Here is an 18,789-nt window from a genome sequence, read left to right on the forward strand (position 1 = left end):
CAGAATTATATACTATTGATACCCTAGGTACAGAATTATATACTATTGATACCCTAGGGACCAGAATTATATACAATTGATACCCTAGGGATCAGAATTATATACTATTGATACCCTAGGGATCAGAATTATATACTATTGATACCCTAGGTACAGAATTATATACTATTGATACCCTAGGGATCATAATTATATACTTTTGATACCCTAGGTACTGAATTATATACAATTGATACCCTAGGGATCATAATTATATACTATTGATACCCTAGGTACAGAATTATATACTATTAATACCCTATAGGGATCAGAATTATATACTATTGATACCCTAGGTACAGAATTATATACTATTGATACCCTAGGGATCAGAATTATATACTATTGATACCCTAGGGATCAGAATTATATACTATTGATACCCTAGGGATCAGAATTATATACCATTGATACCCTAGGGATCAGAATTATATACCACTGATACCCTAGGGATCAGAATTTCCTGCCAGAACGTAAAACTATTTATAGTAACAGTGACATTGACCTTTGGACCTGAAAAGCAATCCCAAACAAGCACTATTGGTAAGAAAGCACTGTATGAAGATTAAGTTCAATCAACCCTAAGGCACTCAAGTTATCACATGGAAACATATTTTCTATTTATAGTAACAGTGACCTTTACCTTTCGACCTGAAAAGCAATCCCAAGGAAGCACTATTCGCACTGTATGAAGTCTGAGTTTGATCGACCTAAAACAACTCAAGTTATCGCACAGAAACAGATTTTCTATTTACAGTAAATGACCTTGACCTTTGACTTTCGGACCTGAGAAGCAGAAGCACTGTATGAAGTTCAATCAACCCAAGGGAGCTCAAGTTATCGCACAGAAACATTGTTTTGGACAAGGCAACCGATGACGCCGCCAACAAAGTAATACCTATATGTCGCCTCACGTTGCAGGCAACACAAAAAGGGCTGTTTTCCCTTTATGTTTTATTCAGCTATCGAGGCTTGCTGTGAGGGGGGAGATTTACAGGAAAAATTAACACTGTTTGAGGGAGATATACATATTTATTACCCCTTATTTTCCTCCAGGTCCTCTATGTTGTCCATCACCATGGTCATTAGTGGTCCAGTGGCCAGTCTCATGACCACATTCCTCTCTGCCCTGTAACACACAACAGATTTATTATGACCACATTCCTCTCTGCCCTGTAACACACAACAGATTTATTATGACCACATTCCTCTCCGCCCTGTAACACGACAGATTAATTATGACCACATTCCTCTCCGCCCTGTAACATGACAGATTATTTATGACGACATTCCTCTCCGCCCTGTAACACGACAGATTAGTTATGACCACATTCCTCTCCGCCCTGTAACAGGACAGATTAGTTATGACCACAATCCTCTCCGCCCTGTAACATGTCCGTTTAATTATGACCACATTCCTATCCGCCCTGTAACACGACAGAGTAATTATGACCACATTCCTCCCCACCCTGTAACACGACAGATTTTTTATGACCACATTCCTCTCTGCCCTGTAACACACAACAGATGGTGTATGACCGCATTCCTCTCCGCCCTGTACCACGACAGATTAGTTATGACCACAATCCTCTCCGCCCTGTAACATGACAGATTATTTATGACCACATTCCTCTCCACCCTGTAACACGACAGATTTATTATGACCACATTCCTCTCCGCCCTGTAACACAACAGATTTATTATGACCACATTCCTCTCCGCCCTTTAACACGACAGATTAATTATGACCACATTCTTCTTCACCCTGTAATACGACAGAATAATTATGACCACATTCCTCTCCACCCTGTAACATGACAGATTAATTATGACCACATTCCTCTCCGCCCTGTAACATGACAGATTTATTATGACCACATTCCTCTCCCCCTTGTAACACAACAGATTAATTATGACCACATTCTTCTTCCCCCTGTAATACGACAGAATAATTATGACCCCATTCCTCTCCACCCTGTAACACGACAGATTAATTATGACCACATTCTTCTTCACCCTGTAATACGACAGAATAATTATGACCCCATTCCTCTCCACCCTGTAACACGACAGATTAATTATGAAAACATTCCTCTCCGCCATGTAACACGACAGATTAATTATGACCACATTCCTCTCCACCCTGTAACATGACAGATTAATTATGTCCACATTCTTCTTCACCCTGTAACACACAACAGATTTATTATGACCACATTCCTCTCCACCTTGTAACACAACAGATTAATTATGACCACATTCTTCTTCGCCCTGTAATACGACAGAATAATTATGACCACATTCCTCTCCACCCTGTAACACGACAGATTAATTATGACCACATTCCTCTCCGCCCTGTAACACGACAGATTAATTATGACCACATTCCACTCCGCCCTGTAACATGACAGAATAATTATGACCACATTCCTCTCCACCTTGTAACACGACAGATTTATTTTGACCACATTCATCTCTGCCCTGTAACACGACAGATTTATTATTAATTACCATTTATGGTACAGAAAGTCAACATGTTGCTGACTTACAAAGACTGTATTTTTAAATAGAAGCGTTCAAATAACATATTTTTATCTAACAGAAACTCTAAAAAAATGTTTTTTTTCATTTTACACAATAAAGGCCTAAAAACTTAGTCTAAGTTCATTAATTTGTCAATTTTTAACAGCTTATCAAGTTTACAGATACAAGCTTCATGTGGGGGGAATAGTCTACACATATGCCCAATCTGATTAAAATGCAGATGTTAATTTATCACCTGTGGCATTTTAACATCTTTATAAAGCAGAGGTAAAGAAACAGCGTCCAATAAGAGTCAAAGAATGTTTACAATCACCTTCTAGGTTTGTAGGTTTCAGGAAGATACCTAGTGCTATACAACCTCTTATGGTGAAGAAAAGCATATACGCAAAGGAGAGAAGCACGTCCTGAATCCAGAGTCACGGTTTCCATAACTGTATTGAAACCTAGACCCAGGAGTCGCTTCTTCCCTTTGCCTATTTGCATTTATATCTTAATTAGATTATACATATGCCACAAATGTTTTGTTAATTTTACAAGAACAATACATAATGATCTTAACAAAAACCTGACAGGGACAAAGTATAGAATAGGGTTTTAATGCAGGTTATACTCATCAGTTTTCATATTTTGAGGATTGTTGATCAACGTAAAAATATCAATAAAATCACTTACTTGTGCTGTCCACAAAACGCAGCATATATCATCTTGCTGGCCATAAGTTCTATTGTGTCCCAAAGCGGCAGAGCATGGGAAGGTATAGGAAAACCATGGGCCTAGCAACAAGGACAGATCATTTATCATCACTGGGCCTAGCAACAAGGACGGATAATGTATGAATCAAACAGCCATCACACATCATTACCCAATGTACAATACCCCGACATTGAACAAAGGGAGATAACCAAACTTTCCTCAACACACAATAAGAGAAAATCAACGGATATCAGACAAGGGAATAATCAAAAAGCATATTAAACATTGGACACCACACAAGGGGAGATAATCAAGCATTGGACACCACACAAGGGGAGATAATCAAGCATTGGACACCACACAAGGGTAGATTAACAAATATTGAACACTACACTAGGGGAAATAATCAAACATTGGACACCACACAAGGGTAGATAATCAAACAATGGGCACCACAAAAGGGGAGATAATAAAACAACAGGCACCTTACAAGGGTAGCTAATCAAAAATTGGGCACCACACAAGGGGAGATAATCAAACATTGAACACCACACAAGGGGAGATAATAAAACAGGCGCCTTACAAGGGGAGATAATCAAGCATTGGACACCACACAAGGGGAGATTAACAAATATTGAACACTACACTAGGGGAGATTAACAAACATTGAACAACACACAAGGGGAGATAATCAAACATTGGACATCACACAATGGGAGATAATCAAACGTTGGACAACACACACAGGAATACCTTACAATCCAAAATTACCAAAGCATCATTAACATTTTGCAGATTGTTATCATTAATAAGGGGGATGTGCACTGTTTTATCATTTTGTATTGGTGATAGATTTATTTATGTAAGGATTATATCATGCTACAAACTAAAGTAGATTGACAGATCTTTGTGAAGGTATAAGACCAGGCAATCTAAAAAACTACTGAAAACTTACCTTACGTGCTACTAAGTCGTCACGCATACCCACGAAATTTAATCCTACATGATCTTTGAAATTTACGCCTGAAAAATAGATGGTAAAATAAACACGTTGCATCAATCAAGCACAGATCCAGATATCCCCCTTCCCACAAGAACAACACTTTTCCTTCATAATGGAAAAGTTGACTCCCAGATCTCAAGGACCAAGGACGCTTCATGTTTCTGCTCTATGTATATAACCATGGCTATAGGGAGGAGATCCTAACTGTTCCCATGTTACTGTCCAAGGACTCCATCCAGCAGACAAGACCCTGGAGGCAGCAACAGTAGTATGAATCGAGTATAACTATTACATTTCAGATCTTCATGTAAATAAATTATATATCTGTTGATGGGTTAACCTATAAATAGCAACTGAGTCTTTTGGCACCTGCAATATGAATTCATCTCAGTATTGATATGTTTTGGCATGAGGCTGATGTCAACTTCATGAATATGGAAAAAGCGGTTCTATGACTGCAAAAAACTAAATACCTAAAACGTATAAAATTACTCTGAATATCTTAGTTTAGTTCCAAATATAGCTGTAACAAATTATTTGTGTGAATTCTCCTGAATGTTTATTTTCACCGTCCTGACTTACCGAACGCTTTCTCTAGCTTGAGTCTTTCTGGCTGATATTCAGGCTTATCGCCCATGTGGAACAGCACTGAGTGATTGTTTTGTGTTAGTACATGGCAGTTATGTAGGTTGGGAAATAACACCTCGCTCTGTTGGTCAGAAATATACACCTTCACAGGAGCTGTAACAGATAAAGTCAGACACGGTTAATAACACCTCGCTCTGTTGGTCAGAAATATGCACCTTCACAGGAAATGTAAAAGATAGATAAAGACATGTCTCTATATACAGTATATGTATATAGAGATGTAAAAGATAGATAAAGACGCGTCCCTGTATACAGTATATGTATATAGAGATGTAAAAGATTGATAAAGACATGTCCCTGTATACAGTATATGTATGCAGAGATGTAAAAGATAGATAAAGACATGTCCCTGTATACAGTATATGTATACAGATGTAAAAGATAGATAAAGACATGTTCCTGTATACAGTATATGTATACAGAGATGTAAAAGATAGATAAAGACATGTCCCTGTATACAGTATATGTATATAGAGATGTGAAAGATAGATAAAGACATGTACAGTGTAAACAATCACATGAGATGTAATAAACAAAGGTAGACATCCACAAAATGTTTAAAATCAATAATTACCAATTTTCTGTAGATTTGAAACCCCAAACATCCCTGCCATGACACATCGTAAACTTTCTATGGTTCTTTTGATGTTTGTCGATCGCCCACTGAAACGAAATTAAAGTAAGGTTGGTAAGTGCTGAAGTTGGGTAACATATTGTGATACAAAGGGCTTGGAAAGACATGTTGTGCTACACATACCACAGTATATATATAAAATGCTGATGTAGGAAACGCATTCATGAAGCTGGATCCTATATTTCTTCACCGATTGTTTCTCTTTCACTATATCTGTTCTCAGATGCATTTGTTCAGAAGTTCATCCATGTTTTATTTTGTCATCCTCAGAAAAAGTAAGGGTGGCTATAGGTAGATTATTTGTTTCATTTTTGGAAAATATTTTTAACCATGCTTGTACATAGCAGAAATTCAAACTTTAACTGTGCATATCACTAAATGCCAATAACAACTTTAGGGTAGCTAGGGTAAGCTGAAACGCAGGATTTTTTTTATTTGGTCTGAGCAATAAAGATAACATACAAAACTGTGTTGGGATCGTAATCCTCGGTGATGAGGTTGGCGCCTTCTATGTAGTCCTGCTTAAGTTTCTGTCCCAGCATGAAACACTGTTGTTGTCCTAGGGTGGTCAGCTGTCCGGCCACAGAGCCTCCCTGTCAATTGTATAATTACTGATTTATCTAGTCTATAACACAGCCTCCCTGTCAATTGTATAATTACTGATTTATCAGGTCTATAACACATCCTCCCTGTCAATTGTATAATTACTGATTTATCAGGTCTATAACACAGCCTCCCTGTCAATTGTATAATTACTGATTTATCAGGTCTATAACACAGCCTCCCTGTCAATTGTATAATTACTGATTTATCAGGTCTATAACACAGCCTCCCTGTCAATTGTATAATTACTGATTTATCAAGTCTATAACACAGCCTCCCTGTCAATTATATAATTACTGATTTATCAGTTCTATAACACAGTGCCTCCCTGTCAATTGTATAATTACTGATTTATCAGGTCTATAACACAGCCTTCCTATCAATTGTATAATTACTGATTTTTCAGGTCTATAACACAGCCTCCCTATCAATTGTATAATTACTGATTTTTCAGGTCTATAACACAGCCTCCCTGTCAATTGTATAATTACTGATTTATCAGGTCTATAATACAGCCTCCCTGTCAATTGTATAATGACTGATTTATCTAGTCTATAACACAGCCTCCCTGTCAATTGTATAATAACTGATTTATCAGGTCTATAACACATCCTCCCTGTCAATTGTATAATTTCTGATTTATCTAGTCTATAACACAGAGCCTCCCTGTCAATTGTATTATTGCTGATTTATCTAGTCTATAACACAGCCTCCCTGTCAATTGTATAATTACTGATTTATCTAGTCTATAACACAGAGCCTCCCTGTCAATTGTATAATTGCTGATTTATCTAGTCTATAACACAGCCTCCCTGTCAATTGTATAATTACTGATTTATCTAGTCTATAACACAGAGCCTCCCTGTCAATTGTATAATTACTGATTTATCAGGTCTATAACACAGCCTCCCTGTCAATTGTATAATTACTGATGTATCAGGTCTAGAACACAGCCTCCCCGTTAATTGTTTAATTACTGATTTATCAGGTCTTTAACACAGCCTCCCTGTCAATTGTATAATGACTGATTTATCAAGTCAATATCACATCCTCCCTGTCAATTGTATAATTACTGATTTATCAAGTCTATAACACAGCGTCCCTGTCAATTGTATAATTACTGATTTATCAGGTCTATATAACACAGCCTCCCTGTCAATTGTATAATTACTGATTTTTCATTTCCATCACACATCAGCATTTGTTTGCATGTTTTTTAACTGGATATGCACGATTTGTTATAATATGTGATTAAGAACTTGCACAACTAGATCGGCCAATCAGCAAGTGTTTTTATACAATTGTAATCCCTACCTAAAATGTGTTCCAGTTAAAAACAACAATTAATTTAAGGTGTAAATATTGACATGTTTTTTATTGAATGAAATCTACAGATATTTAACTTTGGAAAAATGTATAGTCTTTGTTGATTTTAATATGTCATGGTGGATTTATATGGGGTGTTCCCGTCCCACTTCACCAGTTCAGCTAGCAAACTTCTAGTTGTCAAAAGCAGAAGCCTGTAGCTGTCTTTATATTCCTTTGTCAGGTGTGTATATATTAATCTAGAAAGTTGTCACTAGCGTTAATATTCAAATATTAACGCTTTCTGCTCAAAAGCTTAGTAATAATATATAGTAAATTTAGTTGTGCGAGTCTTATAGTCTGTGGTTAAGCTACAGTTCAATCGTTTTAAGCCCAACCTAACACAAAAAAATCCACATTTAAATTCCAACTAAAACAACATGACAATTCTATCATAAAGGGCTGTTTCCTTATGGACAAGATTTAGATACTTTCAATATATTGCTAAACTTTAGTATAAAAAGCAAACTTTCCAGCTGCAATGCCAGCAAATGGACCAGAAGGTCCAACATTGATCTTGTTACATGGTTTGGAAGATTTGTATTTACCAACAATTTCTTTTTTGCGTAGTGTTCATCGAGGCGTGATTTCGTCTTTGGTCCTCCGGTTGCAAGGTCAACCATGTCAAGGTCAAACAGTGTGTGAGGGAGGGGATGCATGAATATCTTGGCATCATAGTTAGCCTGGAATTTATAAAACATATAAATTACCAGTTATTATATAACAAAATTATAATAATAATATATATACAACATTTGATATAGCGCCCTATCTAGCTAACATAAGCCACTCTAAAGCGCTTTACAGTACATAGATATACAGTTAATACAATTAGCATATACATTAATTAATTCATTTTTTTGAGCAATTCACAGGAGCTGCCTATCAGGTGCTAACTACCAGTCCTATACCACCTGGCTAATATCTCCTTATGTGTGTATGCCTGCTTTTGTGCTGGAGATGTATTGTGTTCTGTTTTTGTAGTAGGACCGTGCTTCCAACAGTTTCTTTAAAAGTGCCACCTCACTTGAATGCTACAGCACAGATACCGCAACATCCACCCCAGACCATTTTATACTCCACATGGGTTGTTGTTCATTATGGGTACAAACATTACAGAGTAGATCTACTCAGCTGTTTTGGTAATTGTACCAGATATTACAGCTCCTTTTGAACACAGATATTTGAGCCCTATATCTGATCAGGTGGGACTCACTCACATTTTGAAAACCCAAATATTGCTTAGTAATGAGAAAGTCAATATTTTGAAAACAATGTTCAGAAAGACTCTGCCACCTGAAACAAAAACCTACATAAATATCTCAAGGTTCTTCTAATGAAGTTAATAAAACCTTTTCTTAAAATCAAATGCAATGTAAATACGGTTAGTCTGAGTTTCCTCTGGTCCCGACACCAGACATAAACATTTGAAACCAGTCACCTATCTTTCAAAATGTCTTAACCCTTTCACCCCTATGCAACTTTAGTAAACTCTACTATGCATTGATCTGGTTGAGTCCATTATGGTATACAGTGGTGAAAGGGTTAACTCTGGTGTCAGGGACAGAGGAAACTCGGACTGAATGGTATGAAAGCTAGTACTAATTTTATTACCCGGCCTCCTCTGCCCCGACCGGGTATTAAATTGATCCTGTGCCTTGAAATGGATTCACACTGGGGCGATTTTAGAATTGGTCTGCATTCATAAATAGGGTTGTAGTATGAATTATTTCTGTTGATTCCTGTATAACTTGAAGTTAAACTCTGCCTAAAATGTCCTTCAAGTTAACATAGCAAGTGCAATTGAAATCTGAATTGATCCCCATCATCCCATGTTGTCAAGTTGATGCAGTATATAAACAAATCTCTCGTTGTCAGAAAGTCTCTGTCTGCTGGTAACCGAACTACTCGGTAGTGAAGCGGATGTCAAATCTATCAATCAATCTTCAGAAAGCTACGTTATCGCAGCTATATGAAAGCTAACAATGCGCTCTACATGAATTCAGCATTTTGAGTACAACATTCACCGCAGAGTTCTGAGATTGTCTTTTTGTGTCTGTAAGTACGGTACTGTATACACTCACGATAGTGTGTACATAAGTTTATTACCCGTAGGAGAAAAATCTAGGAATCTGATTGGTTAGAAACTACAGTGTACCAAACCGCATTTGTAAATCTCAAGGGGTATACGAAAATCTCAGGGGGTATACGGTCATGTCACATGATTCCCAGCAGTAATACGGTGGAATCACGTGCTTTTACAAGGGGTATACGGGTCACGTGTCTTTGTATCTTGCGGCCGGGCAATGGGAGACAACTCACATTCGTCGTCTGCTTCCGGCGATATTTACCAAATGACAAAACGTTTCGCTTCGCATACTGATGAGGAAATACTCGCCAAAAGGGCTAACTATGTGCCACAAAACACACAAAAGTCAAACAGACGAGCGGCAAACATGCTGAGGACATATTTAAAAGAAAAGAATCAGGAAGAACAGTTCGAGGAATTTGATCAAACGAAACTAAATGAGCCATCAGAAAAGTTGACGGGGAACTGTACAAAACCAATATAAACGACTCAAAGGGGTAATAAATTTGTTACACGGATTTTTGGCAGGGTATACAGGATGGTATGACCCTACAGGATTTCGTATTTCCTTCGGCCTATCGGCCTCAGGAAATACGAAACCCTTTAGGGTCATACCATCCCGTATACCCTGCCAAAAATCCGTGTAACTAATAGTATTCCGGGTCTACCAGGAAGCTGACAGGAGTCTACGTGTAGTGTAGTTTGAATCGACTATACGTGCTATGTATTGTTTCTACCCGGATCTGTCACGCAAAATGTATCTTTCCGATATATCTAAATCTGCCTGATACTTTATACACGAAAACGATACGACTATACAGCTGTCTAAAATAAGTGTGACATCACCTCGGCTAATTTGGGGATGGTGTGTATGGTTGTTCGAGCACCGTGTCTGAAGAAAACCTGGGCTTGCTTCAATGTCAACGTGTTACGCAATGCCTGCTCAGTGTTTTGATCTGACGCAACACCTTCACGGACTTTCGCGTCATTCGTATCCAACAACGTTTTAGCAGTACAGCTGCAGATGGCGGCACCGAACACACCATAACCTGTCACAATCTTCCAACTCATGATCTCTCTTGATCGTCCAGTTAGCCTAGCTTCACACAGTTCAGACGGACGAACGGAGCCAGTATTTACCTTTGATTTAAAAGAGCTCCGATGTTCTTTTCTTTTATAAGAGTTATCTTTCCTTCTTCTGTCAAATTTAAGTTAGTTGTATTTTTATTTCATTTCTGTCTAGGTTAGTTTTATATTTCATTTCGGTCAAATTTGAGTTTTATATTTCATTTCTGTCTAAGTTAGTGTTATATTTCATTTCTGCAACATTTAATTTAGTTGCATATTTCTGTTTAATTAATAGAATAGAGACGTATATATCTACATGTACGTCTCTGATTAAAGTTAGTTTTATATTAAATATCTGTCTATAATATATATCTGTCTAGGCTAGTGTTACAATACATATCTGTCTAGGCTAGTGTTATAATACATATCTGTCTAGGCTAGTGTTATAATACATATCTGTCTAGGCTAGTGTTATATTACATTTCTGTCTAGGCTAGTGTAATATTACATTTCTGTCTAGGCTAGTGTTATATTACATTTCTGTCTAGGCTAGTGTTATATTACATATCTGTCTAGGTTAGTGTTATATAACATATCTGTCTAGGCTAGTGTTATAATACATATCTGTCTAGGCTAGTGTTATAATACTTATCTGTCTAGGCTAGTGTTATATTACATATCTGTCTAGGAAAGTGTTATATTACATATATGTCTAGGCTAGAGTTATATTACATATCTGTCTAGGCTAGTGTTATAATACTTATCTGTCTAGGCTAGTGTTATATTACATTTCTGTCTAGGCTAGTGATATATTACATATCTGTCTAGGTTAGTGTTATGTTACATATCTGTCTAGGCTAGTTTTATATTACATATCTGTCTAGGCTAGCTTTATATTACATATCTGTCTAGGCTAGAGTTATATTACATATCTGTCTAGGCTGGTGTTATATTACATATCTGTCTAGGCTAGGGTTATATTACATATATGTCTAGGCTAGTTTTATATTACATATCTGTCTAGGTTAGTGTTATATAACATATCTGTCTAGGCTAGTGTTATAATACTTATCTGTCTAGGCTAGTGTTATATTACATTTCTGTCTAGGCTAGTGATATATTACATATCTGTCTAGGTTAGTGTTATATAACATATCTGTCTAGGCTAGTGTTATATTAAATATCTGTCTAGGCTAGTGTTATAATACATATCTGTCTAGGCTAGTGTTATATTACATATCTGTCTAGGCTAGTGTTATATTACATATATGTCTAGGCTAGTTTTATATTACATATCTGTCTAGGCTAGTTTTATATTACATATCTGTCTAGGCTAGTTTTATATTACATATCTGTCTAGGCTAGAGTTATATTACATATCTGTCTAGGCTGGTGTTATATTACATATCTGTCTAGGCTAGTTTTATATTACATATCTGTCTAGGTTAGTGTTATGTTACATATCTGTCTAGGCTAGTTTTATATTACATATCTGTCTAGGTTAGTGTTATGTTACATATCTGTCTAGGCTAGTTTTATATTACATATCTGTCTAGGTTAGTGTTATGTTACATATCTGTCTAGGCTAGTTTTATATTACATATCTGTCTAGGTTAGTGTTATGTTACATATCTGTCTAGGCTAGTTTTATATTACATATCTGTCTAGGTCACTTTTGTAAAAAAAATCATTTCATTATAAATACGAAAATTTGAATCAGCCGCAGTTCAGATTTCTACGGAAATGTTCACTTTCCTACTTTTGTTTGCAATGTTGTTGTAACAGTGATAAATCTTACAATTTCCGAGCAGCTCTAGATAGATTATGCAATGCTGCTGCTGCCGGGGACTTAGGCGAAGCGACGGCTCTTGAGCAAATTTGTATGAGGTCGCAAAGCAAATTTAAGAGAGCACAAAAATACAACGTCAATGACATTATGCTGGTAGATAAGTCAGCATCAAAGTTGCTAGGGGACAGTACAGATATAACTCGTGTTGCAGGGAGAGAGGATGGGAGCTGTATGTTCAATTCAATTTTAATGGCCAGTCAGGGAAACGAGCTCTTAGCAACTGAAATCCGGGTAATAACTTTATATAGACTGTTCAAAATGAAGAATTCTACCAGAAAGAACAACAGCATGATAGACTTAATATTATTTTTAGTCTTTTACTTAACGAAGCTGTAAGAGACTGAAATAAGTCGTTCTGTTCAGCATGGACCATGCATGTAGCTGCAACAGCAACAGGTAGGTCAATAAAGTCCATTTCCCCCACTGTGAATGGTATTTTGGATCCAAGTGTAGAAACTCTTAATACAATATTCAATGGTAAGTAGCACACCAACCCAGGACGTCATGTCTCTAATGGTAAGTAGCACACCCACCAAGGACGTCATGTCTCTAATGGTAAGTAATACACCCACCCAGGACGTCATGTCTCTAATGGTAAGTAACACACCCACCAAGGACGTCATGTCTCTAATGGTAAGTAACACACCCACCAAGGACGTCATGTCTCTAATGGTAAGTAACACACCCACCAAGGACGTCATGTCTCTAATGGTAAGTAACACACCCACCAAGGACGTCATGTCTCTAATGGTAAGTAACACACCCACCAAGGACGTCATGTCTCTAATGGTAAGTAACACACCCACCAAGGACGTCATGTCTCTAATGGTAAGTAACACACCCACCAAGGACGTCATGTCTCTAATGGTAAGTAACACACCCACCAAGGACGTCATGTCTCTAATGGTAAGTAACACACCCACCAAGGACGTCATGTCTCTAATGGTAAGTAACACACCCACCAAGGACGTCATGTCTCTAATGGTAAGTAACACACCCACCAAGGACGTCATGTCTCTAATGGTAAGTAACACACCCACCAAGGACGTCATGTCTCTAATGGTAAGTAACACACCCACCAAGGACGTCATGTCTCTAATGGTAAGTAACACACCCACCAAGGACGTCATGTCTCTAATGGTAAGTAACACACCCACCAAGGACGTCATGTCTCTAATGGTAAGTAACACACCCACCAAGGACGTCATGTCTCTAATGGTAAGTAACACACCCACCAAGGACGTCATGTCTCTAATGGTAAGTAACACACCCACCAAGGACGTCATGTCTCTAATGGTAAGTAACACACCCACCAAGGACGTCATGTCTCTAATGGTAAGTAACACACCCACCAAGGACGTCATGTCTCTAATGGTAAGTAACACACCCACCAAGGACGTCATGTCTCTAATGGTAAGTAACACACCCACCAAGGACGTCATGTCTCTAATGGTAAGTAACACACCCACCAAGGACGTCATGTCTCTAATGGTAAGTAACACACCCACCAAGGACGTCATGTCTCTAATGGTAAGTAACACACCCACCAAGGACGTCATGTCTCTAATGGTAAGTAACACACCCACCAAGGACGTCATGTCTCTAATGGTAAGTAACACACCCACCAAGGACGTCATGTCTCTAATGGTAAGTAACACACCCACCAAGGACGTCATGTCTCTAATGGTAAGTAACACACCCACCAAGGACGTCATGTCTCTAATGGTAAGTAACACACCCACCAAGGACGTCATGTCTCTAATGGTAAGTAACACACCCACCAAGGACGTCATGTCTCTAATGGTAAGTAACACACCCACCAAGGACGTCATGTCTCTAATGGTAAGTAACACACCCACCAAGGACGTCATGTCTCTAATGGTAAGTAACACACCCACCAAGGACGTCATGTCTCTAATGGTAAGTAACACACCCACCAAGGACGTCATGTCTCTAATGGTAAGTAACACACCCACCAAGGACGTCATGTCTCTAATGGTAAGTAACACACCCACCAAGGACGTCATGTCTCTAATGGTAAGTAACACACCCACCAAGGACGTCATGTCTCTAATGGTAAGTAACACACCCACCAAGGACGTCATGTCTCTAATGGTAAGTAACACACCCACCAAGGACGTCATGTCTCTAATGGTAAGTAACACACCCACCAAGGACGTCATGTCTCTAATGGTAAGTAACACACCCACCAAGGACGTCATGTCTCTAATGGTAAGTAACACACCCACCAAGGACGTCATGTCTCTAATGGTAAGTAACACACCCACCAAGGACGTCATGTCTCTAATGGTAAGTAACACACCCACCAAGGACGTCATGTCTCTAATGGTAAGTAACACACCCACCAAGGACGTCATGTCTCTAATGGTAAGTAACACACCCACCAAGGACGTCATGTCTCTAATGGTAAGTAACACACCCACCAAGGACGTCATGTCTCTAATGGTAAGTAACACACCCACCAAGGACGTCATGTCTCTAATGGTAAGTAACACACCCACCAAGGACGTCATGTCTCTAATGGTAAGTAACACACCCACCAAGGACGTCATGTCTCTAATGGTAAGTAACACACCCACCAAGGACGTCATGTCTCTAATGGTAAGTAACACACCCACCAAGGACGTCATGTCTCTAATGGTAAGTAACACACCCACCAAGGACGTCATGTCTCTAATGGTAAGTAACACACCCACCAAGGACGTCATGTCTCTAATGGTAAGTAACACACCCACCAAGGACGTCATGTCTCTAATGGTAAGTAACACACCCACCAAGGACGTCATGTCTCTAATGGTAAGTAACACACCCACCAAGGACGTCATGTCTCTAATGGTAAGTAACACACCCACCAAGGACGTCATGTCTCTAATGGTAAGTAACACACCCACCAAGGACGTCATGTCTCTAATGGTAAGTAACACACCCACCAAGGACGTCATGTCTCTAATGGTAAGTAACACACCCACCAAGGACGTCATGTCTCTAATGGTAAGTAACACACCCACCAAGGACGTCATGTCTCTAATGGTAAGTAACACACCCACCAAGGACGTCATGTCTCTAATGGTAAGTAACACACCCACCAAGGACGACATGTCTCTAACGGTAAGTAACACACCCTAAAGGACGTCATGTCTCTAATGGTAAGTAACACACTCACCAAGGACGTCATGTCTCTAATGGTAAGTAACACACTCACCAAGGACGACATGTCTCTAACGGTAAGTAGCATACTCACCAAGGACGACGTGTCTCTAACTGTAAGTAACACACCCACCAAGGACGTTATGTCTCTAATGGTAAGTAACACACCCACCCAGGACGATATATCTCTAATGGTAAGTAGCACACCCACCCAGGACGATATATCTCTAATGGTAAGTAGCGGTAAGTAGCACACTCACCAAGGACGACGTGTCTCTAACTGTAAGTAACACACCCACCAAGGACGTTATGTCTCTAATGGTAAGTAACACACCCACCAAGGACGTCATGTCTCTAATAGTAAGAAACACACCCACCAAGGACGTCATGTCTCTTATGGTAAGTAGCACACCAACCAAGGACGTCATGCCTCTAATGGTAAGTAGCACACCCACTAAGGACGTCATGTCTCTAATGGTAAGAAGCACACCAACCAAGGACGGCTTGTCTCTAATGGTAAGTAGCACACCCACCCAGGACGATATATCTCTAGTCGTAAGTAACACACCAACCAAGGACGTCATGTCTCTAATGGTAAGTAAAACACCCACCAAGGACGTCATGTCTCTAACGGTAAGTAGCACACCCACCAAGGACGACATGTCTCTAACGGTAAGTAACACACCCTAAAGGACGTCATGTCTCTAATGGTAAGAAGCACACCCACCAAGGACGTCATGGCTCTAATGGTAAGTAACACACCCACCCAGGACGACATATCTCTAATGGTAAGTAGCACACCCACCAAGGACGTCATGTCTCTAATGGTAAGTAGCACACCCACCATGGACGTCATGTCTCTAACTGTAGGTAACACACTCACCAAGGACGACATGTCTCTAATGTTTAGTAACACACCCATCAAGGTCAAAATGTCTCACAATGCAAGTAGCATACCCACTAATGACAATACGTCTTTTGGGGGCAAGATAGGCAAGTTACATTATGTTTTAACAATATATAGGGTCCAAGGAACCAAGGGAGGCTGTACCTGGGTGGGTTACTACTGACCCTGCCAATTATTGGTGCATACTGAGATTCCAGGAGGTCTAGTGTCTCCTTCTCTGTGCCCCACCCCCATCACACTCACTACACACCTATGCATATGTAATGTACACTAAGTGTGAACTTGTAGCGTTTCCGTGCTGTTTTTGTGTGTGTGTTAATATATTACAATGTCCGCTTTATAATTTCGATGTTTAGAAATATTAGATTTGAAAAAAATGAAATTATGCTGGAATAAAAATTACAGATTTTTATGGATTAATAGGCACAATAGGCCTTGCAAAAAATGGAGATGTATTGATAATATACCATTTTCTCATAAAAAAATTAAAATCGGTCTCCTTGAAAGCAGGGTCCACACTCCCGAGACCTGAGCAAAGCGGTGATACTTTGTTGATACCTAGTTATATCATAACAACAGTATACACAATGTATCATCGTAGCAGATGGCTTTCAAATAAGTTAAACATGATAAAATTCTTTGTTGAAATTAAAACATATGGAAATTTTAATTTTGTAATCTCACATCATATTATTCGACCATAGAGTAGTCCGATCCTGTTAATCGCCGGAACCTTCACAGGGACCTGGGGATTCATCACTGTAAGTATGTTTGAACCTATCCTGATCTTATATTATTCTAATAAGCCGGGTCACAGGGACCTGCGGATTTTAAGTATGTTTGAACCTATCCTTGTCAAATGCTATTATAATAAGCCTGTTCACAGGGACCTGATAACTTGTCACCTTAAGTATGTTTGAACCTATCCTGTTTATATTTACAATAATAAACCTGTTCACAGGGACCTGATAATTTATTTTTGTAGGTATGTTTGAACCTATCCTGACCATATGTTACTCTAATAAGTCTGTTCACAGGGACCTGAGAATTTATCACTCGGTATGTTTTAACCTATCCTTGTCATATGTAGCTCTAGTAAGCCTAGTCACAGGGACCTGAGAATTTATCACTGTATGCATGTTTGAATCCTGGCCATATGTTACTCTACTATGTCACCCTGGTTATATACTAGCCGCTTCCTACCGGCTCGACTGGGAAGAATATCTCTTTAGCTCATTCAGTAGAGCGTAACAATAGTAAGCCATAATTCTAGCGGAGGCATTAAGAAAAAAATGACCTCTGTTACATTTTTATGTTACACTTATAAGACTGTTCACAGGGACCTGATAATTTATCACTAGGTATGTTAACAAGCCTGTTCACAGAGACCTGATAATTTATCACAGCATTTGTAACTCTAATAAGTCTGTTCACAGGGACCTGATCATGTATAACTGAAAGTAAGTTTGAACCTTTCCTGATCATGTGTTACTCTAGTAAGCTAGGTCCCAGGGGCCTGATAATTTATCACTGTACGTCTGTTTTGACCTGTCCTTATTAAGCCAGGTCACAGGGGCCTGATAATTTATCACTAGGTTAATGAAACCTATCTTAATGTATGGGAAGTATAGTAAGACATTTACGGTGCTAATATCAACAAAGGTAAAATTGCCATTCCACCGATTGTGGTTTATATACATGTAGATGGGATGGAAGTCTCGTTGAAGGCAATAACTAAGCTTCACCGAATTTTCTGCTCTGAAATAACTTTTTTTGTTGATTTACAGAAGAAAATCTTGTTTTTGTTGAAATATAAAATATTACTTTTTTAAAATAAAAAAAAAAATAACTGATTATGACAGAAAAGGAATTAACAATAGAAGAGATCCCTCTGGAAACAAAATACCACATGAAGAAGCAAGCTAATAATCAAATGTCCAGATACTTATATATACCGCAAACAAACAAATACACAACAGTTATACAATGAAAAGCTTTGATTTAGAGTTATATATCTATATATGTCTATTTATAGGTTACAACAATGTAAATACAAATTTAAAAAAAGTATCGGTTATTCTTGCTACATTTCAATAGTACAAGGTATACAACAACTGAACCTGTATTACCTTACAGTTACCTGTTAATTACAATTTGTAAACATTTGTGTAAGAAACTT

The 18,789-nt window shown here is 38.4% G+C and overlaps 1 protein-coding gene across 2 annotated transcripts in view; it reads right to left on the bottom strand.

Annotated features, from left to right (window-relative positions):
• The window catches only part of LOC110442075 (lysophosphatidic acid phosphatase type 6-like), a 22,162-nt gene extending 11,406 nt beyond the window's left edge, over positions 1–10,756 (bottom strand). For both annotated transcript variants that reach the window (XM_021485507.1, XM_021485508.1), the window contains exons 1-8: positions 10,465–10,756; positions 8,078–8,212; positions 6,024–6,154; positions 5,502–5,590; positions 4,862–5,020; positions 4,232–4,299; positions 3,256–3,356; positions 1,079–1,168 (exon numbers count right to left, since the gene is read on the bottom strand). In XM_021485507.1, coding sequence (XP_021341182.1) covers positions 1,079–1,168; positions 3,256–3,356; positions 4,232–4,299; positions 4,862–5,020; positions 5,502–5,590; positions 6,024–6,154; positions 8,078–8,212; positions 10,465–10,689 — 998 coding nt within the window. In that variant the 5' untranslated portion in view covers positions 10,690–10,756. The remainder of the gene's footprint in view (positions 1–1,078; positions 1,169–3,255; positions 3,357–4,231; positions 4,300–4,861; positions 5,021–5,501; positions 5,591–6,023; positions 6,155–8,077; positions 8,213–10,464) is intronic.
• Between the last annotated feature and the right edge of the window lie 8,033 nt (positions 10,757–18,789).

The sequence above is a fragment of the Mizuhopecten yessoensis genome, unplaced genomic scaffold (assembly GCF_002113885.1).
Source record: "Mizuhopecten yessoensis strain PY_sf001 unplaced genomic scaffold, ASM211388v2 scaffold716203, whole genome shotgun sequence".
Taxonomy (NCBI): Eukaryota; Metazoa; Mollusca; class Bivalvia; order Pectinida; family Pectinidae; genus Mizuhopecten; species Mizuhopecten yessoensis.